Genomic DNA, 24,223 nt, shown 5'->3' with positions numbered 1-24,223 from the left:
GCTCCACTATCACATTCCATGTAGAACAGAAAGCAGGCCCCTTTCAGTGTCCACCTCAGACATCAAAGATCTCCTTATAAAGTTGTGTCATCTATTAAGATCTTCGACATAAACTGTGAGAAAGGCACTTTAGGGAGTCTCTAGTGTACTAATAATTCTTGGAATCATGTGACCTCATTGTTATGAAGACTGAATGCTTTCTTATGCATAATATATGTATTATGCAATCTTATAACAGCTTTTATTTTAAAATTTATTTTTGGTTGCATTGGGTCTTCATTGCTGCGTGTGGGCTTTCTCTAGTTGCGGCGAGCACGGGCTACTCTTCGTTGTAGTGCGCGGGTTTCTCATTGCGGTGGCTTTTCTTGTTGCGGAGCATGGGCTCTAGGCGCGTGGGCTTCAGTAGTTGTGGCTCGCAGGCTCAGTAGTTGTGGCTCGCGGGCTCTAGAGCACAGGCTCAGTAGTTGTGGCGCATGGGCTTAGTTGCTCCGCGGCATGTGGGATCCTCCTGGAGCAGGGCTCAAACCCGTGTCCCCTGCATTGGCAGGCGGATTCTTAACCACTGCGCCACCAGGGAAGTCCTAACAGCTTTTTTTTTTTAAATTGAAAATATACATCCTTTTGAGGGAGGGAGTGGTATGTGTTGAGTAAGTTTCTTCCTTTGTCCCATTATCCCTGATTCTTTAATGAGGCATTTATTGGAAACCTTCCTTCAGGAGGGTTTTTGCTTGGGATAGATAATGGAATGGAATGAAATTCTGCGGTGGTGGTGATGAGTGTGGCCTAGAGGCAGACTAGGGCAACTGCAGCAGTAATGTCAGTCAGCGCTTCTCACATTTACTGCATGTTTCCACTGTGCTGAGTGCCTGATGTGCATTAACTCACTTAATCCTCACAGTGACCCTGTAAAGTAGATTGCGTTGTTATCCTCATTTCACAGGAGAGAAAACAGAGGCCCAGAGAAGTTAAGTAACTTCTTTATTCTGAAGTCAGTGAGTGGTCGAGGCAGATTGGACCCTTAATTGTAACACTACGCTGTTCCCTTCCCCAGAGAGAATATAGCATTTAGACATTCTGTGCTGTGTCCATTTATTCGTTTAACAAATAAGTGTAGATTTCCTGTTACATGTCAGGCTCTGTGCTAAGGCTACAGTGGTAGCCTAACAACATGGCCCAGACCCTTGCCAGCCTGGAGTACATTCTAGTGGGAAGCTTGGAACCAGGAATAATGGGAAAATGTTATCAGAGATGGTGGGTGAGGAATGGAGGCTGTGAGCAAGGGTTGAGTAAATTGTCCATAGTGTGATCCAGGTAGAGGTGGATCTGAACCTAGCTCTTTCTTTTTTTTTTTTAACATCTTTATTGGAGTATAATTGCTTTACAATGTTGTGTTAGTTTCTGCTGTACAACAAAGTGAATCAGCTATATGTATAAATATATCCCCATATTCCCTCCCTCTTGAGCCTCCCTTCCACCCTCCCTATCCCGCCCCTCTAGGTGGTCACAAAGCACTGAGCTGATCTCCCTGTGCCGTGCAGCTGCTTCCCACTAGCTATCTATTTTACATTTGGTAGTGTATATATGTCCATGCCACTCTCTCACTTCGTCCCAGCCTCCCCTTCTCCCCTGTGTCCTCAAGTCTGTTCTCTACGTCTGCGTCTTTATTCCTGCTGTGTCACTAGGTTCATCAGTACCATTTTTCTAGATTCCATATATATGCGTTAGCATATGGTATTTGTTTTTCTCTTTCTGACTTACTTTACTCTGTATGACAGACTCTAGGTCCATCCATCTCATTACAAATAACTCAGTTTCGTTCCTTTTTATGGCTGAGTAATATTCCATTGTATATATGTGCCACATCTTTATCCATTCATCTGTCGATGGACATTTAGGTTGCTTCCATGTCCTGGCTGTTGTAAATAGTGCTGCAGTGAACACTGTGGTACATGTACCTTTTTTTTTTTTTTTTAATTTTTATTTATTTATTTATTTATTTATGGCTGTGTTGGGTCTTTGTTTCTGGGCGAGGGCTTTCTCTAGTTGCGGCAAGTGGGGGCCACTCTTCATCGCGGTGCGCGGGCCTCTCATTATCGCGGCCTCTCTTGTTGCGGAGCACAGGCTCCAGACGCGCAGGCTCAGTAGTTGTGGCTCACGGGCCTAGTTGCTCCGCGGCATGTGGGATCTTCCCAGACCAGGGCTCGAACCCGTGTCCCCTGCATTGGCAGGCAGATTCTCAACCACTGCGCCACCAGGGAAGCCCACATGTACCTTTTTGAATTACGGTTTTCTGAGGGTATATGCCCAGTAGTGAGATTGCTGGGTCATATGGTAGTTCTATTTTTAGTTTTTTAAGGAACCTCCATACTGTTCTCCATAGTGGCTGTATCAATTTACATTCCCACCAACAGTCCAGCATTTATTGTTTCTAGAGTTTTTGATGATGGCCTAGCTCTTTCTTTTTAAAAAAATTAAAAAAATTTTTCCATTGGGGTTTATCACAGGATATTGAATATAGTTCCCTGTGCTCAGCTCTCGTCTTCTGTCTAGCCTGGTGTTGTTACTGCTAGGTCCTAGAGCCTTTACCAGAGCTTGTGTCTGTTTTTATAGCTGGCCAGATATGGGTATGCTATGCCACTTAAAAGGGGGCCTCCATCTTCCATCTGGAAGCTCCTTGGAAGAGTCCCTTGAGGATGACGTGGATCTTGAGGGTGACTTGGTATTTCCAGTCTGTCCTCAGAATTCAGCATGGCTTTGGAAAGCTTTTTATGGAGATAGAAATGGAGAGCTGAACTGGGTGGGTTGGGTGAAGTCAAAGAAACTGACCATGCTAAAAATGATCCTTTTAAAAAAATTTATTTTGTGGGTCATCTCTACACAGAAACATTTCTCTTTCCTGCTAGAGGAGGAGGGGAGCTGCAGGCAGCGCTGTGAGGTTATGTGTCAGAAGCACCACTGGTAGTTAGAAGACATGGGAGGAGAATTCCTGACCTCTCAAGTAATGGAACTCTTTGGGGACACTGGAGTGGAAGAAAGTGATCTTTGCCCTTATCAGATGTGCTCCATGTGTTTGCGAGGCCAATCTTGTGACTTCAGCAGTCTTAAGAAAACATTTGATTGAGAAACAGTTGTTTTAACATGAAACTCTATTGACACATACATGGATAAACACAAAAATATACACTCCTTTGAGGATAGAATGAAAGGTAATTTTCTGAACTAGTTGGGTTGGGGGAAACAGGCTTACTAGAACTTTCTGGCAATAGGAGTTTGCTATTGGAATGGAACCTCCTTTGGTTTTGGACTTTAAAAATGGAGTGGCTACTGATCTGTATGACACTGTTTAAGTAAAATTCTGCCTGAAAATTAGGCCATGGACTTAAATCATTGGCTGGAGTTTGAGTTCCCTCACTTTCCGCGACTCCTTTCCTTCCCACAGAAGAAGGAAAATGTTACCTAAATTCTATACTTGTGCTGGTCTAACATCATTAGGTCAGTGCCAGACACTAGATGAAGCTCGATACATGTCTGTTGATTTGCGGACTGAAAAAAAACCACACAACCTGAAAGCTGAGAATTATGTTTTACTCCGTGACCTTACTGAGGACTATAGCCTGGGCTACAGCCTCTTAGATGGCTCTGAGGAACTGTTTCATAGGGGTTAAGGGAGGAGCCAGGATATATGGGAGTTTTTGCTGGGAAAAAAACCCCCAAAACCTTGTCGTCCAACATCAGAAGATGACTGCTAATCACAAAGAACAGACACCTCAAGTTAATGATTTCAGTGCTTTTCTGTGTATGGGAACATGCAAGAGTCTGGGCTCACTGAAATGATTCCTTTGATATACATCTTCACTATCTAGGGTCAGTATCCTGTTTTTCTCCATCCTGAATCCCCCTCAGGGTGAACCATGGGGGGAGGGATGGGGTGGCTGCAGTGACTGATGGCTTGATGGGGGCAACATTCGTTGTTTACCAGAATGGCAGGCAGCATTCTTTGTTTACTGAAATGGCAGGCAACTTTTTTTTTTTTTTTTGTCTACAGATTAAATGAAGTAATCGAGTTTTAGTTTTCTTCTGGAATAGTGGTCCCAGTTCTGATAATATCGAGAATCTGTTTTGGTTTCTTTGGGTTCTGTCTCTTTCTCTGAACTCAGGCAAAAAAGGAATGAAAGCAGAATAACCCACAGACCATCACATAAAAGTAATTAGTGGGAACTTAACTTTGGGAATAATTCATTAATTTAGATTAATTTTAGAATCTCAATGGAGAGATATAAGATCGTCTTCGTTGGCTCAGGGGTGGGATTTATCATGAGCCTTAGGTTGTGGTGGGGAGCAGCCACGCTTCCTTTAGCCCTTTCCATTACTTTGGGGAAGGAGCTGATTTTTGCCCTCAGCTAAGGGAACACCATAAAAATTTAGAGGACTGTCTGATTGTCGTTGGTACAAATCAGATCTTTTCACCCAGAGAGACCAGAACTGAAAGGACCTCAGTGCGGAGCTTCTTTCCTTTGGAGTGTTTGCCGGTGTCTTTGGAGTTTAACTTTTAGTCTCTGTGCTCTGTTGAACTTTCTTCCTTCCAAGGCTTTTTACTTCAGTTTCTATCCCATCTCTTGCTTTTCCCTTCCCAGGCTTCCTCAGAACAAAGCCCATGTGGTCATTCTTCTTGGAATAATTCTCTGATGGCTAAGACGGAATTTCTTTTTTTTTAATTTATTTATTTATTTTTGGCTGTGTTGGGTCTTCGTTGCTGCTCAGTCTTTCTCTAGTTGAGGTGAGCGGGGGCTACTCTTCGTTGCGGTGCACGGGCTTCTCATTGCAGTGGCTTCCCTTGTTGCGGGGCACGGGCTTCAGTAGTTGTGGCATACAGGCTCAGTAGTTGTGGCACGCAGGCTCTAGAGCGCAGGCTCAGTAGTTGTGGCGCATGGGCTTAGTTGCTCCGTGGCATGTGGGATCTTCCCGGACCAGGGGTTGAACCCGTGTTCCCTGCATTGGCAGGTGGATTCTCAACCACTGCGCCACCAGGGAAGTCCCTAAGAAGGAATTTCTTGAGGGAGACTGTCATCATTCCCATTGCCTGCTTGGGGCAGAGGTTGACTTTGCACTGCTGTAAACTGCTTTGAACTCTGAATTGGAACAGTGGAGATGATCGAGTACTGTTACATTTCATTTTAGAAACTCTTCTTGGAACTCTACGCAAAGTGAAAAGCTTTGTGGGTGAGACAGTGATAGAGAGAGGGGTGTACTGTTTGGTTTTTTCAAGATGGATGTGATATTAGATAGTACCTTGACTAAGAGTCAGCTATAAAGTCAGTATTAATAATACTATGTTGCTTTGCTTAGCGGGAGTGGAAAGGAGTTATCAGGAGCAAGCAGTGAGATCTTTCATTTTCAGATAGAATCAGTTTAGATCTCACCACATTGGCTACTTTAGTCCCTGGATGAGCAACTTCAGAGCCACAAGCAGGCCCGAGCCCCGCTGCTGGTGCCGCTGCCGTGCCCCTGGAGGCTTTCCCAGTGGGCTCTTTACAGATAATGAGTGATATTCATCAGGTGCCTACTGCTGCCAGGCGTTGTGCTGTGCCCTTTGTGTGCTTTATCATTTAGTCCTTTCAGTAGTATCTGTTATTATCTCATTTCCCTGAGGCTTCAGTAGTTAAGTAGCTTTTCCAAGGCCACATAGTGGCAAAGATGGGAGTGGAATTTGGGTGTTTCTGACTTGCCTGAGGTCCACGCAAGCTGGGGGAGGACGGAAGGCAGAGGTTGGGGAGGAGCGGCTTTGGGGTGTTGCTCCTGCTTCTGCTGTTATGTAAGGGCCGAGGACCATTTCCAACATGTCGAGTTGGGTGGGGTGGCCAGTTGGCAGGGCTCAGAGTCAAGTAGCTTATTTCACTCCAGGAATGGAGCAAAGTGGTATCATTGATTGCGAACAGGCAGAACGAGTAGAGCAGCAGCCTAGTTCCCTCTGGCCCCTTCCTTCCTTCATCAAAAGGAATCTTCTTATCTTTTCTTTTTTTTTTTTAAATAAATTTATTTATTCATTTATTTACTTTTGGCTGTGTTGGGTCTTTCTCTAGTTGCTGAGAGTGGGGGCTACTCTTCGTTGCTGTGCCGTGGGCTTCTCGTTTTGGTGGCTTCTCTTGTTGTGGAGCACGGGCTCTAGGCGCGCGGGCTTCAGTAGTTGTGGCACGTGGGCTCAGTAGTTGTGGCTCGCGGGCTCTAGAGCACAGGCTCAGTAGTTGTGGCGCACGGGCTTAGTTGCTCCGCGGCACGTGGGATCTTCCCGGACCAGGGCTCGAACCCGTGTCCCCTGCATTGGCAGGCGGATTCTTAACCACTGCGCCACCAGGGAAGTCCTTATCTTTTCTTGACCTTCTCCTCCCCTGATTGAAAACCAGTCTTGCTACCACCTAGGCTGTTCTCTCCTTCCTGGCTCAGGGGAAAATGCCCACAGGGTAAGGATGAATTGAGTAGCATAACAGGGAGCAAAATAATGTGAAATGCAGAAGGAAAAATGAAGCGTGGTTTCAGTTTGCCAGGCATTTTCTCATTTATCTGTTGATTTGATTAGCAACCAATACCCAGTCAGGGGAGGCAAAGATGGTTGTATCCTCATTTTACACGTGAAAAAGTGCTATCAGTGCATATTAAATGATCATCTAGGGCTCCTTGGTAGAAAAATCGGCCTGAGGTTTGAGTTCCACCTCCCAGAATTCTTTGCACTGGACCCATCTGCACATGCCCAACACATGAACTTGTATGTTTAACATACCCCAGGACACCTGGTTCCAAAATAGTATCCCCAAATGCTGACTCGAATGAGTTATTTCTATATATTATGTATGTCATTTGGTGGTACTTAATCAATATGAATCTTGAGACACTTAATTCTGTACCTAACGGCTCCTACAGGCCCCTTTTCAGGTGCCCACTCTTGAGTATCCTGGATAGCAGTTGTTGTTTTTTGGGTAACAGATTGATGAAGGAGTAGATTTTCAGGGGAGAAAACTCCTGGGCTTAGTCTTCTTCCCCAGGACTGTTTCGTGGCTCTTGCAGCTGGCCACTCTGACCTTATCTGACTCCTTGCTGGTAGAGGTTTATGGAGATTTTGTTTTGTTTCTTTTGTGTCCAGCTTAGCAGCTTGGAACAAGGCTGACTGAGTGACACCAGTCCAGAATGGGCTGTTCTGTGTAACTTCTTGTTCCTCTCGGTTGCTTGGGAGATCAGTGAGCCCAGTATCAAATGCTGCTGTGTGTTAAGCCCTGTGGAAGATACAGGGTGGAGAAAAGTGGTTAAAGTACCTAGCAAGGTGCCTGGCATTCAGTCATTCAGTAACTAGATATTGAACTCCTCTTATGTGCCAGGCTGTGTCCGAAGTACTAGGGATGTAAAGATAGACTTGGTTCTGCCCTCATGGATCTAGTGAAGGGCACTGTCACTGCAGTGGGCATTCAGTAAATGAAATTATTAATATTAACATTGAGGCTATTAATATAGCAGTAGTGATGTTATTAATAGAATAATGAGTGGTTTACCATCTTGATGAGATTATGAGAAATGAAGACATCATATTATCACACCCAGTGGTCTGTCTACATTTCTCTAACTTCTCTTTATCAAACCAGCAGACTCTTGAGAATCAGGGTCCTGTGTGAGTGACTTATTGTGGGTGGTGTAGGCAGGATGCAACCAGGCCTCCAAGGGCCACTCCAGCCTGGCCCCCAGGGGAGCTCTGGCATGTGAGTGGCCTCATAGCTTTCGTGATGTTTGCAGCCATAGGTCATTTCCAAGGGTCACCCTCAGGGGCCGTAAACTCCCAGGTGATTTTGACTAACTCTAGTAGCCTGATAATCAGCCTCTGAAGAAGAGTTGCAGGTGTGAGCCTTTGGAACAAAAATACACACAGAAAACGTTTGGGACGTGGGGGATCCAGCCGGAGAACTGACAGGGCCTCTCTGATTATGACTTGTACTGTATCTGACTGTGAAAAGACCTTCAGAAAGGGATGGCCAGCCCTTCACTTCTGCCTTCCAAATATTATGCACGTTCCTCTTTGGCCAACTCTAACCCAGAATCGTAGGGGGAAAGGGGTTCTAGGAAATGTAGTTCCCAGCTGAACCGTGTTAATGACAGAACAGTGACAATGACAGTGACAATGACAGCAGTGTTTTTTCTCTTGTGGCTGGAGGATGCTAGGTGTAAAGGTTCATCACTCCTTTAGCTGGAGTAGAACACTGACTATTTGAATTAGGAGCTTTGACCCTGGGGTTCTGTATTATAAGAGTTAGAGACCCTGAGCATCTTTCTGGAACTGCAAGTATCCTGGATAGCAGTTGTTGGATCCAGACAAGGATCACTCTGGGATCTCACTGGCACCAGGTCTCTTCCTTCCTGGCACGACTTTTTTTTTTTTAAAAGATTTATTTATTTATTCATTCATTCACACATTCATGCTGCGCCGGGTCTTAGTTGCGGCACATGGGATCTTCATTGTGGCATGAGGACTTCTTAGTTGCAGCATGCATGCGGGATCTAGTTCCCCGACCAGGGATTGAACCTCGGCCTCCTGTATTGGGAGCGTGGAGTCTTACCCACTGGACCACCAGGGAAGTCCCCTGGCCTGACTTTTTACAAGGACTGCAGTGTTCTTTAAACTGTACAGAGGAATTATGGACGGATGAAGTTTGACTAATAAGTTGTTCTGCTTTTTTTTAAACAGTTTTATTTAGATGTAATTCACATACCATGTATTTGTCATCCTTTTAAAGTATACAATTCTACAATTCAGTGTTTTTAGTATATTTATAAAGTTGTACAGCCCTTAGCACTATCTAATTCCAGAACATTTTCATCACCCCAAATAGAAACCCTGTACCATTCATTAGCAGTCACTCCCTATTCCTGCTTCCCCTAGCCTCTGGCAACCACTAACATACTTTCTGTCTCTATGAATTGGCCTGTTGTGGACATTTCATATAAATGGAATTATAGAATATGTATCATTTTGTGTCCGGCTTCTTTCACTTAATATAATGTTTTTAAGGTTCATCCACGTTGTAGCATATATCAGTACTTCCTTTTTATGGTTGAATAATATTTCATTGTATGGATATACCACATTTTGTTTATCCATTCATCAGTTGATGGACATGTGGCTTGTTTCCGCCTTTGGCTATTATGGATAATGCTGCTATGAACATTCATGTTCAAGTTTTGTGTGGACATGTGTTTTTAGTTCTCTTGGGTTTATACCTAGGAGTGGAACTACTGAGACATATGGTAAGTCTATGTTTCACTTTTTGAGAAACTGCCATACTGTTTTCCAGAGTGGCTGTGCCATTTAACATTCTCACCAGCAGTGTATGAGCATTGAAATTTCTCCATATTCTCACCAAAACTTGCTATTACCTTTTTGATCATAGCCATCCTAGTGGGTGTGAAGGGATATCTCGTTGTGGTTTTGATTTGCATTTCCCTGATGACTGTGGTGTTGAGCATCTTTTCATGTGCTTATTGACCATTTATATATCTTCTTTGGAGAAATGTCTATGCAGATTTTTTGCTTAATATTTAATTAGGTTATTTTTTTCTTGTTCAGTTATAGGAATTATGTCTATATTCTGGACCACTAGTCCCTTATCAGATATGTGATTTGCAAATATTTTTCCCATTCTTTGGGTTGTCTTTTCACTTGATGGAATCCTTTGCAGAATAAAAGCTTTTAATTTTGATGAAGTTCATTTTATCTATTTTTTCTTCTGTTGTATTGCTTTTGGTGTCATATCTAAGAAGCCATTGCCTAATCCATGGTCATAAAATTTCCTCCTATGTCTTCTTCTAAGAGTTTATAGTTTTAGCTCTTTCATGACCACTAAGTTCTTATACTGACTGAGGCTTTAAAAGTTCCCGTTAGCTGTTTGCTAGGGGTAAGTGCTGGGTGAGAGGCTTTTATCCTGGGACTTCTTTTCCTTGCCACCTTGACAAGTCAATCAAGGGGCACTGGGAAGCACTTGTTCTTCTTGCAGGTGTTCTAGCTATTTTGCAGTTTCCATATTTCATTGTCTTTTTTTTTTTTTTTTCCTTTTTTTGGGAAGGTAACGAATGAAGAGGACTTTATTAGGAAATTGGACTGCAAACCTGATCAGCATCTGAAAGTGGTTTCCATTTTTGGAAATACTGGGGATGGGAAGTCTCATACCCTCAACCACACTTTCTTTTACGGCCGGGAAGTCTTCAAAACCTCCCCTGCCCAGGAGTCCTGCACTGTGGGAGTGTGGGCAGCATATGACCCAGTCCACAAAGTAGCAGTGATAGACACAGAAGGGCTCTTGGGGGCTACAGTGAATCTAAGCCAGAGAACACGGCTGCTGCTTAAGGTCCTGGCCATCTCAGACCTCGTCATCTATCGAACTCACGCAGACCGACTGCACAATGACCTCTTCAAGTTCCTTGGGGACGCCTCAGAAGCTTATCTGAAGCACTTCACCAAGGAGCTCAAGGCTACCACTGCCCGCTGTGGCCTGGATGTCCCCCTGTCCACCCTGGGCCCTGCTGTTATCATTTTCCATGAGACTGTGCACACTCAGCTGCTAGGCTCTGGTGAGTAGATGGGATACTATGTCACACATTGACCTTCCTGGGTACACTGGGCTGCAGTAGCAACTTGGTGGTGGTAGATTGCCCAGAAAAATTTCTGCTTGGGCAAGACATAAGGAAGTGTCTCAAGAAGGATGGAGTGATTAACCATGTCAGAATCTGCTCATGATCAGGATGTGGATTGAGAATTGCCTGTTGGCTTTGGCGATTTAGAGGTCCTTGGGAATCTGGATAAGACTGTTTCCCAGGGATGGTGGGCATGAAAGCCTAATCAGAGTGGGATCAAGAGAACAGAAGGAGAAAACTTAAGGTAGTATATTCACCTCTTTCAAAGAGTTCTTTCTATAAAGGGAAGCAGACAAATGAAGTGATAGCTGGCGGCTGATTTGGGACTTCAAGGAGTTTTCCCTTTTTAAAAATTTAAGATGTGAGGTATTGCAGATACTTGTGTACTGATGGGAATGATTCACTAGAAAAGAAGAAGTGCAGATGTAAGAGAGAGAGCAGGAGTGATGTACAGGTGGAGGGTTGACCTTAGGGGCATGGACAGTTCATCCATAACAGCAGGAGAGAAGGTAGATTATATGGACATGGTTACCGGTAAGTAGGTAGATGTGGTGGATGTGTGTGTGGAAGTTGTCCTATTGTTTCTATTTTCTTAAAGAAATGGGAAGCAAGAGCATCACCTGTGTGGGAGGATGAGGGAGCAGGTGCAGTGACAGTGATTGGATGCAGGTGGGGACGGTAGTGTGGGCCCCTAAAACAGTTACATTATTTATGTTCATTCAGTCAACGAAGTCTATTAAGTGCACAATGTCATGTGCTGAGCACTGGGGCCCCAAGCTGAAAAACAAAAAACAGTTCCCACCCTCGAATAGCTGATAGTCTAGTTGGAGAGACCACATGTGTTCTGTTCTGCGGTGGATGTAGGTCCTGGAGCTGTGAGAGTGCAGAAGAGGGACCCTTTACACCTCCTTATGGGATCTAGGAAAGAGGAGGTGACATTTGAACTCTAGAGACTCGGCTAGATAGAGGAGGGGAGTAAGGATGCTCCAGAAAGAGCAAACCCCTAGTGTTTTGAAGAGCTCGTTGTGTCCAGGGAACTGTAGGTAGTTGTACAGTGAGTTCCTGGATTCCATTCTCACCCCCTTCAATGCGTCCTCCACAAAGCATGGGGAGTGATGCTTTTTAAAAGCTTAATTTATAATTTAGATCATGTCATACTCTTGCTTCCAACCTGCCAATAGCTTTCCACTAAATCAAAATAAAATCCAGGACTTCCCTGGTGGCACAGTGGTTAAGAATCTGCCTGCCAGTGTAGGCGACACGGGTTTGAGCCCTGGTCCAGGAAGATCCCACATGCTGCGGAGCAACTAAGCCCGTGCGCCACAACTACTGAGCCTGTGCTCTAGAGCCCATGAGCCACAACTACTGAGCCCACGTGCCACAACTACTGGAGCCCATGCTCCGCAACAAGAGAAGCCACCGCAATGAGAAGCCTGCGCACCACAACAAAGAGTAGCCCCCACTCACTGCAACTAGAGAAAGCCTGCGCGCAGCAACGAAGACCCAACGCAGCCAAAAATAAATAAATAAATAAATAAATAAATAAAAATCCAGGACTTCCCTGGTGGCACAGTGGTTAAGAATCCGCCTGCCAATGCAGGGCATATGGGTTCGAGCCCTGGTCCGGGAAGATCCCACATGCCGCGGAGCAGCTAAGCCCGTGCGCAGCTACTGAGCCTGAGCTCTAGAGCCTGCGAACCACAGCTACTGAGCCCGCATGCCACAACTACTGAATCCCACGTGCCTAGAGCCTGTGCTCCACAACAAAAGAAGCCACTGCAATGAGAAGCCTGCGCACCGCAACGAAGAGTAGCCCCCGCTCGCTGCAACTAGAGAAAGCCCATGCGCAGCAATGAAGACCCAAAGCAGCCAAAAAAAAAAAAAAAATCCAAACTCCTAATTACGGTGTCCTCACTCTACCTCCTGCCTCTGTTTCTGAACTCTTTCTCTAGTTACCCCCTTTCACTCTCTCCACTAGCTATACCAGCCTTTTCTCTGTTCCCATCTTTGCATATGCTACTCTGTCTGCCTGGAACAGTCTTTCCCCAGTTAGCCATCCTCTTTCAGATTCAGCTCAACTCTCACCCCATTGGAGCCTTTCCCAAGTGTCTCCTTTAAAGTGGTCCTTCCTGCACCCTGGTGGTCACGGTCTTACTGCATCACCTTGTTCATGTGCATCAGGGCACCCGTCGCTGTCTGAAATCATCCTGTTTGTTTGCTTACTTGTTTTTGGCCTTTTCCCCTTGGAATGGAAACTCCATGAAGGCAGGAACCTTGCCTGTCTTATTCACTGCTGCCTTTGAAGAGCCTGGATGAGTGCTTGACACACAGTAGGCTCTCATCAGATGTTTGCTGAATGAAGGGGCTCAGTGTGTCTGAAGCATAGATGGTGTGGGAGGGAGTAGTGGACATACTCCGGGATCAGATCATGCGTGGATAGCCTTGATTTAGGTCACAAGTATGACAAGAGCCCCTGAAGGATTTTAAGCAGGGGGTTAAGTGATCAGATCTGTATTTTCAAAAGATCCCCTGCGGCCTTTTGCAGGATGAACTAGAGAGGCATGCCTGGAGGCAGGGAGATGGCCAGAAGGTTACCACCGTACTAGGTGAGGAGTGATGGGGCCTGAGCCAGGGCAGGGGCAGTAGGCGGGAAGTGGACAGACGGGGACTGTATTAAGGAGTTAGAATCTGAAGGACCTGGGTCTAGTGGGAAGATGAGAAATCTAAATATTCCAGAATGGAAGAAGAGCCTCATTAGCATGCGACTCTGAGATAAGGAGAGGGGGTTGGAAATGCTGACTTTAGGATGCCTCCTGTGATCAGCATTTTTATGCCACTTTGGATCTTTACAACTTTGGTGAGGGGAAGGTCTAACTTCCAGTTCAGGATTTTGAAATAACTAGCCTTTCAAAAGTAACTTTTTTTTTTGCTGTGTGCCATGCACTATGCTAGGTGTTTGTTTATTTATTTGTTTTTTTAAAAATAAATGCTGAGGGCTTCCCTGGTGGCGCAGTGGTTAAGAATCCACCTGCCAATGCAGGGGACATGGGTTCGAGCCCTGGTCCGGGAAGATCCTACATGTCGCGGAGCAACTAAGCCCATGTGCCACAACTACTGAGCCTGCACTCTAGAGCCCATGCTCCCAACAAGAGAAGCCACCGCAATGAGAAGCCCGCACGCTGCAACAAAGAGTAGCCCTCGCTCGCTGCAACTAGAGAAAGCCCACGCGCAGCAACAGAGACCCAATGCAGCCAAAAAAAAAAAAAAAATGCTGAATAACGAAAATAACATTAAAAAATATTTTTTAGAATTTATGTCTTTAATTTATTTTTATTTTTTGCCTGCGACACGCGGCATTGTGGGATCTTAGTTCCCTGACCAGGGATCGAACCTGCACCCCCTGCAGTGGAAGCGTGGAGTCTTAACCACTCGACTGCCAGGGAAGTCCCAACACTTTCTAAAAATAAATGCTAACTTAAGATATCTTTGTTATTCAGCTCAGTCAACAGCAGCCATATTTTACAGATGAAGAAACTGAACTCAGCTTAGGTTATGTAACCAAGGAGGTTCCAACTAGCAGGTTGCAAAATTGGGATTCAAAACAAGGTCTCTAACTCCTAAATCCAGAGTTGTTTCTGGAATACCATCACTGTTTGCTGAAACCTTGAGGTGGAACCAAGACAGCCAGAGTTTATGCAGGGTAGGAGAGGTGCCAGAATTGTGGGCAAATTGATAATTACATATTTCTCTGTCTTGTAGACTTTTGGATTTTGTTAGATCCTGGTCTTTTTCTGGACAGAGAATTCCTAGGTGGGAGTTAGTAGGCAAATGAATTATCTCTGTTTTACAAATGAGCAGACCAAGCTCCCATAATCATTTGGGAGCGATTACTTGTTCAGGGACAAGCTGTGAGCTGATGTTGGGAGAAAGTGAAGGTGGTCAGGCTTCTGGGTGCCTTTGGGAGAAGTCACTTGCTGATGGGCTGCTCCTTCCTTCAAGAGTGACTCACAGGAAAAGTTCAGGAGGGGATGGGGTTAGGGATTGACTGCAGAATTTTGGCTACTTCTCTTTGATGACTGTACCTTTAAATATGAACTAAAGCCACATTTCCAGTGTTAATTGGAGTGATTTTGTTGTTAAAGTATTAAAGGAAATTAAAACAAAAAGTCCTTCCAAGTTTTACCTCCAAAATATTTATTGCATCTGTTTATACTGCTACTCCCCAGATTTCTGGATAAATGTTGGTGAAACTGGGGGGAGGCTGATACCCTCACACGCTGGCAGTTTGTCCACAGCTTCACCAGCATAAGACCAGCACTTTCAAAGTAGCTATTTATTTTAAATGTTCGTTCGTAAGTGACTGGTGGAATACGTCCATAGAATGAAAGACTGTGTAGCTGTTAAAAAAGAATAAGGAATGTCTCAGAGTATAACATGACAAGGACACATATTTACAGTATGTTATTAAGTGATGAAAGCAAGTTGCATAAATGTGTTGGTAACTGAGTAGGAAAAGAAAGTCTGAAAGGATAAACATTGGCCTGTAGTTACCTTTGACAAGGAGGAGGAGGGAGCAGAGGATGTACATTTCTTTCCTTTTATGCTTTGACATGTTTGGATTTTTTTTTTTAATTATTTATTTATTATTTCTTTTGGCTGCGTTGGGTCTTCGTTGCTGCATGCGGGCTTTCTCTAGTTGTGGCGAGCGGGGACTACTCTTTGTTGTGTGGGCTTCTCATTGCGGTGGCTTGTCTGTTGCGGAGCATGGGCTCTAGGCGCCTGGGTTTCAGTAGTTGTGGCACGCAGGCTCAGTAGTTGTGGCTTACGGACTCTAGAGCTCAGGCTCAGTAGTTGTGGTGCACAGGCTTAGTTGCTCCGTGGCATGTGGGATCTTCCCAGACCAGGGATAGGACCCGTGTCTGCTGCATTGGCAGGCGGATTCTTAACCACTGAGCCACCAGGGAAGTCCATGTTTGGATTTTTTACAGTGAGCACATTTTTTTTAAAAAGGCACTTCCTTGAAGTGTAACATACATACCAAAAAGTGCACATTGTATCAAAAGTGTATATGTGATGCATTTTCACAAGCTGAGCATACATGTGAATTCAGTACTAGATCATGACACACCAGCACCCACGTCCCAGCTTGTGCTCCCTTCTAGGCAAAGGTAACCTGAATTCCAACAGCATAGATCAGTTCTGCCTGTTTATGTACTTTATATTTACGGAGTCAGACAATATATCCCTTTAATAATGAAAGACAGGCGACTTTTTTTTTTTCTTGTAAAGAGAGGCCACTGTTCACGTACCTGTTTCTGCTTGTCCAGATCACCCCTCCGAGGTGCCCGAGAAGCTCATCCAGGACCGGTTCCGGAAGCTGGGCCGCTTCCCTGAAGCCTTCAGTTCTATTCATTACAAGGGAACGAGGACATACAATCCTCCCACAGACTTTTCTGGTCTTCGGCGTGCTTTGGAGCAACAACTAGAGAATAACACCACCCGTTCCCCCCGGCACCCGGGGGTCATCTTCAAAGCCCTGAAGGTCAGTTGGCTTCTGCCCTGAGTGCTTCTCATTGGGGTACCAGTGGGTGGTAAGAACACTCAATTCTCCAGCTTTTGTCGGTGCTGGTGATTAGAAATCTGGGCTTGAAAGAGAGGATATATGAAAGGAAGGGCATGAGTGGAGTTTGCACCTGTTGAATGGCCTCCTCTTGCCAGGAACACGAGTACGGAGGAATCTTGGATGATAGTTAAAAGGTGATAGGTCCTCATCTTGGAGAAAAACCTTATTTTACCATTCTTTATAATGAATTCATCGAATCAATTCCTGCCAGTTCTGCTTCCTTTTTTGCAGTTTGCTTTGTGTATACCTCTGTGTCACCATGCCTGCAGACTGAGTACAGAGGAGCAGGGAGGGAGCAGGGCCTTTGGGGCAGTGCTGGGAGTGTGCGATTTGGAGAAGGGACAGGCAAGTGTGGACATGAAGACTTGAGCTAGGGGTTTGAGGGTGCCTTGAGGGTTAGGGCATAGAGCCTGAGACTGGAAGGGATAGGAGGAGCGCTTTTGCGTAAAGCTAGGCCAGCCCTGGTTTACCCAGGAACAAACTTTGGGCATATGCTGATTTGCTTAATCCATTGAGTTTAAAAAGTTTTCAGTGGGACATAATGTAAACAATTTATGAATCTGGGTAAATTGTATATGGGAGTTCCTTGTACTATTCTTGCAACTTTTCTACGAGTTTGAAATTATATCAAAATCAAAAGATAAAAAGAAAAAGGGGGGGTGGTGGATGAAAAGTTACCCCTCAAAAAAGGTTTATGGTTTTTGCATAGTGCTTGGTAAAGACTGGATGTTTGTATCCTCCCAAAATTCATATGTTGAAATCCTAATGCCCAGTGTGATGATATTTGGAGAGCTTTTGGGAGGTGATTGGGTCATCAAGATGGAGCCCTCAGGAGTGACATTAGTGCTCTTGTAAAAGAAGCCCCAGAGTGGGATAGGGAGGGAGACGTGAGAGGGAGGGGATATGGGGATATGTGTATATATATGGCTGATTAACTCTGTTATACAGCAGAAACTAACACAAAATTGTAAAGCAACTATACTCCAACAAAGATGTTAAAAAAAAATAAAAAGAAGAAGCCCCAGAGAGCTCCCTAGCCCCTTCCACCAAGAGAGGACACAGTGAGAAGGCACCATCTGTGAACCAGAAAGCAGGCCCTCACTGGAAGGCCACCATGCTGGCACCCTGATCTTGGACTTCCAGCCTGCAGAACTGTGGGGAATAAATTTCTGTTGTTAATAAGCTACCCAGTCTGTGGTATTTCGTTATAGCAGCCTGAATAGACTATAAAAGCTTGGGCTTTGGAGTCAGACAGACTTGTGTTGGAATCCCAGTTCTGCCATTTACCTGCTGCTTGGTCTTAGGAAATTAGTTTGTCTTTCGTTTATTCATTCATTCAACAAATAAATGAGTGAATCTTTGTGCCAGGTAGAGTTTCAGGTGCTGGGAATACAGTGGAGAATAAGATAGACAACAATCCTTGCCCTTATAGTACTTATTCAGACCTTTTTCCTCGTCTGTAAAAAAGGGGCAATAGTAGGATGTTCCTAATGAAGTTGAGGAGGGGATTAAATGAGAACGCATACTTTAAGAAGCAAAGTACTTGGTATATAGTAAATGTTCCATAAGTGTTAACTAATATGAATAATGTTAAGGGAAAAAAACTATGAAAAATATTATATTTGAATAATTCATGAAATACATATTTTTAATTAGAATTTGAGGTTAAAGTATACTTAGATTTATTGGCTAGTGTCCATGTAATGGCTCAAAGGTAGTCAAGTGGAAGATTACACCCAAGTATTGCAAGCATCCTTAAAAGAGGCCGATCCATGCTATGTTATACAAAGGGCTGTAAAATCTGATCAGTATGAATATTGACGACTAGGCCAATGGCTGGATTATAGAGTTCCTTAGGTTTTCTCAAAGCTAACCCAGCTTAAAGTTTAAATAAGACCTTCAGGGACACTGAGTGCTCTAAGCAGTAGTTAGTGGTCAGGGATTCTACCCTCAGGTGTCTTGGATGTCCTGCTCCAGGCCAGTGTGTTAGGTACTTTAAAAAAATAAAAAAATAAAAAAAAATAAATTTATTTATTCATTCATTCATTTATTTATTTATGGCTACCTTGGGTCTTCGTTGCTGCACGCAGGCTTTCTCTAGTTGTGGCGAGCAGGGGCTACTCTTTGTTGCGGTGTGCGGGCTTCTCATTGCGGTGGCTTCTCTTGTGGAGCACGGGCTCTAGGCACGCGGGCTTCAGTAGTTGTGGCACGCATGCTCGGTAGTTGTGGCTCGCGGGCTCTAGAGCGCAGGCTCAGTAGTTGTGGTGCGCAGGCTTAATTGCTCCGCGGCATGTGGTATCTTCCCGGACTAGGGATCGAACCTGTGTCCCCTGCATTGGCAGGTGGATTCTTAACCACTGGGAAGTCCCATCGTTAGGTACTTTTGAGAAAAAGAGTTATAGTGTATTCTTATGAGGTGATATGATTCATGAAGCTTTCTGTGATTAAAATGAGCCTGGTCAGCTGGAGTTTTGAGGCTTCTTGGTAACTGCTGTCCTCAGAGTTTACCTGGCTCCTATATTTTCTGTTCTCTGAGGCAGGGTCTGTGCTGTACTGAGATGTGGGCCCACTGCTCTGTGCATGGGAAGGAGTTACCTGTTTAAGCATGTGTTTTGGGCTCTCCCCAGGGAGCTGTGGGGTCTTGGAACTTACTCAAATCCTTGAAAAAATTGTTTTTGTCTTTTTCTGGTTGTTGTTTTGTTTTTAATCCTCTTCTTTAAATTAGAAGTTGTTAATTCTCTGGTAATCACTCTAATAGAAAACTACCTTTTAGGTCTGCATTAGGCAAATTGACCCAGGAGAGTTTTATCGCTGTTAGAATACACTCTTCATAGTTCATAGCAGTGGATAATATAATGGTCGTTTATTTTTCTCCACTTATTTTTTGTTTTGTGTTGTATTTTTTAAAAAAATAAGTATCCTTTTTGGAACAAAAGAGTAGGGATGGTCATAAGCAGATAAATTATCAGTGCCAAAATAACTTGTTTGGCTTTCTGTTTCTTCCATTTTTTTTCTTTCTCACCTGGTATTTATGCTTTTCCTTGTCCAGTTCCTCACTAACTCACTGAGTAAACACTTCAAGAAGCCTAGGAATATATTCTAATATGATTTTGTTTCCTATATGATTTTCTTTTTATTTTACATAAAATATGCAGGAATATTGTTAGGAAAAAATATATAAACCTTTTGGAAAAATGGAGAGACAAATCACATAAGAGGCAGTCAAGACTGTGATGCACAAATAAAAAAATCTCAACTCTCTAGTAATCAAAGAAATTAAGACCACAACCATGCAAGGGCAAACACTGACAAGTTTGGCAATAAAATGTCAAAAAGGATATGAAGCAATGTAAACTCTTATAAACTTCCAGTGGAAGTAAAATTAGTACAACCACTTTGAAATGCAATAGTATAGGTAAAGATATGCATAATATATATTCTAACCATATCATTTCTAGGAATTTGCCTTAAACTCTCCCATAGGAACACAGAGAACTATGTGAGGAAGTTAATAGCAGCATCCTTGTAATAGCAAAGAAAAACAGTGTGCAGATAAATAAAAATGGGCCATTATATGATTCTTTGATACTTATTTTAAAAAGAGAATTGGGGTTGTGATGTATGTATGTACACTTATATACCTTTTTTTTCATGGAACATTGAAGCCTAGCATTTTTTCCATGCTATTAAATATTTCTATGAAAACATGTTTTTTAAATAGCTCCATGCTTTTTCATTTATATGAATGGATCATTTTTTACATTTAGTAATTCTGCCCTTATTTTATTTATTTATTTATTTATTTATATTTATTTTTGGCTGTGTTGGGTCTTCGTTTCTGTGCAAGGGCTTTCTCCAGTTGCGGCGAGCGGGGGCCACTCTTCATCGCGGTGCGCGGGCCTCACACTGTCGCGGCCTCTCCCGTTGCGGAGCACAGGCTCCAGACGCGCAGGCTCAGTAGTTGGGGCTCACGGGCTTAGTTGCTCTGCGGCATGTGGGATCTTCCCAGACCAGGGCTCGAACCCGTGTCCCCTGCATTGGCAGGCAGATTCTTAACCACTGTGCCATCAGGGAAGCCCTCTGCCCTTATTTTAATAGTAGTTTCCCTTTTTCCTTATTATATTTTCCAAGTATTTAAAGGTATTGCCCACATTCTGCCTATTTCCTTAGGATAAATTACAACTCCCAATACTACTGCGGGCCATCCTTTCTGGAGTGTTTACTAATGCCATGTACTGTGCTCTGCACCGCACGTGTATTCATTCTTTTAATCCTCATACCAACTCTGAGGTGGAGAAATGGAGGCACAGAGGCGTTCATTGATTGGCCTGAGATGACTCCTCTAATAAGTGGTGGAGAGTTTGAACCAGGTAGTCTGACTCCCAAGTCTATATAACCCTGTGTTGTATTGCTTCTCAGTAGTTACTCAACTTGTAAGAAGGTCAGAAGGTGTGGTCATCTTTAAAGGTTCCTGATGCATATTGCCAGTTGCCTTTAGAAAGGACATTCTTATAAGTTGTATTTGTGTGTTTGGTTAATTTAAAAAGTTATTTTTTAAATTAGAAAGCAATGTGTGTTTGTGATAAACAACTCAAATAGTACAGAAACATGTAAGGTATGACTTAAGTCCCTTTCTCTCCTCTCCCCTCTCACTGTATGATAACTGTTGTTAATACTTTCTTGTTTATGCCTCTAGAAATTTTTGGTGCTACATAAGTGCATACAGAAGTATATGTATATAATGTATATGTATATTTTCTCCCTAAATATATCGGATCCTAGAGAAGTTAAATCTTTTTTCCTTCTCCATATTCTCTTTTCATGTTCGTTATTGAAAAGGAAATGTGATTAATGAGAAAGATTGAGGAGTTTGTAGAATGTGTGTGAGTGTGTGTGTGTGTGTATGTGAGTGAGCGTGAGTGAGAGAGAGATGTACAGTCTCTTTCTGCTCTGGCTGCTTGCCCCTCTGTTTCCCGATTCATCCTGCCGACCTGACCACTCTTCTTACCATTTAGCCATGTTGTGGTCCAGGCCACAGTCCCTTTTTTCCAGCTGGGTTATTTCCCCCACTTCTTGACCACTCACTCCTTTGCTCTGTTTCCACAGTAGCAACAGTCCAGATACCTACCAGCAGGGCATATTCTCACTGATCAAGTAAGTCTATTTAAAGAAAAGAGATGCTTAGGTCCCTATTGAATAAGGGAATTGAATATTGAATTAACTATTGTTGCCTGTATTTACAGTTCTGAATAATGGAGAGAACCATTTTAAAGTTGAATTCGATAGGTTTTATGTAATACCTCCTTTAGCCTCTGATCTCTAAATGTAGAAACTCTGACTTTCTAATTCTGTCACATCAGGAAGCACCTATTAAGTATTTATAAAGTTATTATATTTTTGGGGGGGTGGGTGGCATCATGGATTACATAAGAGTCTCCATTTCAAATCAGAAAATTCACTGCTAGCCTTTGGTGACTGGGGCTAAACTTACAGGTTCAGTAGTAAGAGCCCTACTGTTGCCAAGGCAACTAAAGTTCAAGATCATCTGGCTTCCAGGCAACCTTTTTTTTTTTTTTGAATAAATTTATTTATTTTATTTATTTATTTTTGGCTGCACTGGGTCTTTGTTGCTGCGTGCAGGCTTTCTCTAGTTGCGGCGAGCGGGGGCTACTCTTCGTTGCGGTGCACGGGCTCCTCATTGCGGTGGCTTCTCTTGTTGCAGAGCACGGGCTCTAGGCGTGCGGGCTTCAGTAGTTGTGGCACATGGGCTCAGCAGTTGTGGCTCACGGGCCCCAGAGCGCAGGCTCAGTAGTTGTGGCGCACGGGCTTAGCTGCTTCGCGGCATGTGGGATCTTCCCGGACCAGGGCTCGAACCCATGTCCCCTGCATTGGCAGGCAGATTCTTAACCACTGTGCCACCAGGGAAGCCCTCCAGGCAACCTTTTCCAGATTGGCCTCAAGTGCTTTCTCAGGAAAGGTCCTTCCCTGCCTCTTACGGCTTTGGGACCTCAAGAGGGGGAGAGCCCAAGAAACCCTGGAATGATGTGAGGTTTGGAATTTTTGAAGGACGAAGTATATGGATTAGGTGGTCGTGTCCACGCTGGAAAGGAACAATCAGGTTATAGAGGAAGGAAAACAGTGTCTCCTTACCCTTGTATCTAAAACATGTGAACATCCGATTTTCTTTTTAACAGTTACTGTTTTATTCACATACTCATGATTCAGTAAGTCCTCCTGATGCTTGTAAGGTCTCATTCATTACTGACTGCCAGCTCTTCAGTGACTTGTGAGGGAAATGAGATGCTTGTGTTACCCAGCATTTGAGAGGATGGGTGACCAGCATCTGAAGTGATGAGGCTGGTTGGTCTAGGAGTTCTTCTCTTTCTGATGTCACAAGAAGTTACTGTTGCCTTGGCCAACGTAATGTCTAGGGCAGGTGATGATGGTGGTTCTGTGGGGATTTGTCCCATGGGAATCAGGCTGCAGCTTGTTTCATGCTAAGCCTTGAGACACTTAGAAATGCCCCCATTTTTCTGAAGAACTTTCAGAGAAGTGGACCAGGCCACTTGAATTTGGAACAGAAAAAACCTTGTGCTTATCACTATTATTGGGCTGCAATTTTATATTTACTGGGGAGTGGCATGCCTTCTGAATTCAACCCAGCTGTTGGATTCATGCTAAATTTGATATTATTTTTCCTAAGGAAAACTAGTACTTAGGTTATCCTTTCAGTTACCTGGGGCTAAAAATGCTCTTCTTTGGTTTTCCTTATACCTCTTCAGTAACTTCTGCATTCCTTAGATAGCTCTGCGTTTTTTCTTTCTTATTTTAACACTGCTTTAGGTACATAAGCATCTTTTTGCAGCTAAATATTCACCGACAAATGCAAACAGCCATGAAGACCAATGAGCCATCATGGAAGGGAGAGAAGTTCTTATATCCCCTGTGTTACCTGAATTAGTGAGGGTATCCAAGGGAGGGAATAAGAGAATTCTCAGCATAAAAAATAAAAATGATATTAATAATGGCAGCTAACGTTTTCTGAGCTCTCAGTCTGTGCCAAGTGCTCTACATGAGTAACTTCATTTGATCTTCACAGTGTAATCCATGGAGACCCCTACTGAGGAAGGTACTACTAGCACCCCCATTTTATAGATAAGGAAATAAAGGCACAGAGAGTGCAGAGCTGCCAACTGCAAGCTGAAATAACTTTGGTGGGGGGTCTCATGTTTTATTTATGCAAATTTTCCATTTAGTTTCATACTATATCCATGTTTTTTTTTTAATCTAAAAATAACTTCCTCCCCCAATCTTTCAGTAAATTGATGCATTGGGAAGATAATGCTCTATTTTTCCACCAGCTAGCCCCAGAGAGTTATGCACACAGCTGTTTGAGAAATACAGCCCTAAGAGTTATCAGTGATTTGGCCAATCAACGAGTAGTTAGCCATAAATTAGAGGGGGCCCGTGGGCCTGGGATGAAGCCTAGCGCAGAGGCAGGGCCAAGGTGAGGAGGAGAGGGCAGGGGTTGGTGTGCACATGGGGGTTGGTGCTGGGGCACTTCATTCCAGAGGTCCTAGTTGAGTACTTGTTAGGACATTTGCTAGTGAGAGGAGGATACAAAGGTAGGAAATGTCTTTCACGGGGTTAGCGATCTAGTCTGGGAGGTAAAATACATATAACAGGCTCAGCAGGCTTATGCCTCATCACCTCATCACTCACTACCTGGTTCAGATGTTGAGGACGGCAGGTGCTCAGAGAAGGCAAAGCGTGGTCTTTCTAGAGTGGTTGGGAAGGCTTCATGGAAAAGGTGAGACCAAAAAGATCCCCGAAGGACGGGTCATATTCTGAAGTAAGAGGAGGACCGTGTAGGCTAGTAAGTGATTCTACTTGCCTTGCTTCTTGTTTATTCTCTTTAATATTCATAGGTATATG

The 24,223-nt window shown here is 43.8% G+C and overlaps 1 protein-coding gene across 2 annotated transcripts in view; it reads left to right on the top strand.

The window, feature by feature from the left end:
* The window catches only part of ZFYVE1 (zinc finger FYVE-type containing 1), a 49,556-nt gene that overhangs the window by 12,758 nt on the left and 12,575 nt on the right, over nucleotides 1-24,223 (top strand). For both annotated transcript variants that reach the window (XM_061180992.1, XM_061180993.1), the window contains 2 exons: nucleotides 10,098-10,602; nucleotides 15,993-16,207. In XM_061180992.1, the coding sequence (XP_061036975.1) occupies nucleotides 10,098-10,602; nucleotides 15,993-16,207 (720 nt within the window). The remainder of the gene's footprint in view (nucleotides 1-10,097; nucleotides 10,603-15,992; nucleotides 16,208-24,223) is intronic.

This window comes from Eubalaena glacialis, chromosome 2 (genome assembly GCF_028564815.1).
Source record: "Eubalaena glacialis isolate mEubGla1 chromosome 2, mEubGla1.1.hap2.+ XY, whole genome shotgun sequence".
In the NCBI taxonomy this organism is placed as follows: domain Eukaryota; kingdom Metazoa; phylum Chordata; class Mammalia; order Artiodactyla; family Balaenidae; genus Eubalaena; species Eubalaena glacialis.
Note: the sequence above shows the minus strand (reverse complement) of the source record. Positions and strands in the feature narration are given on the sequence as shown.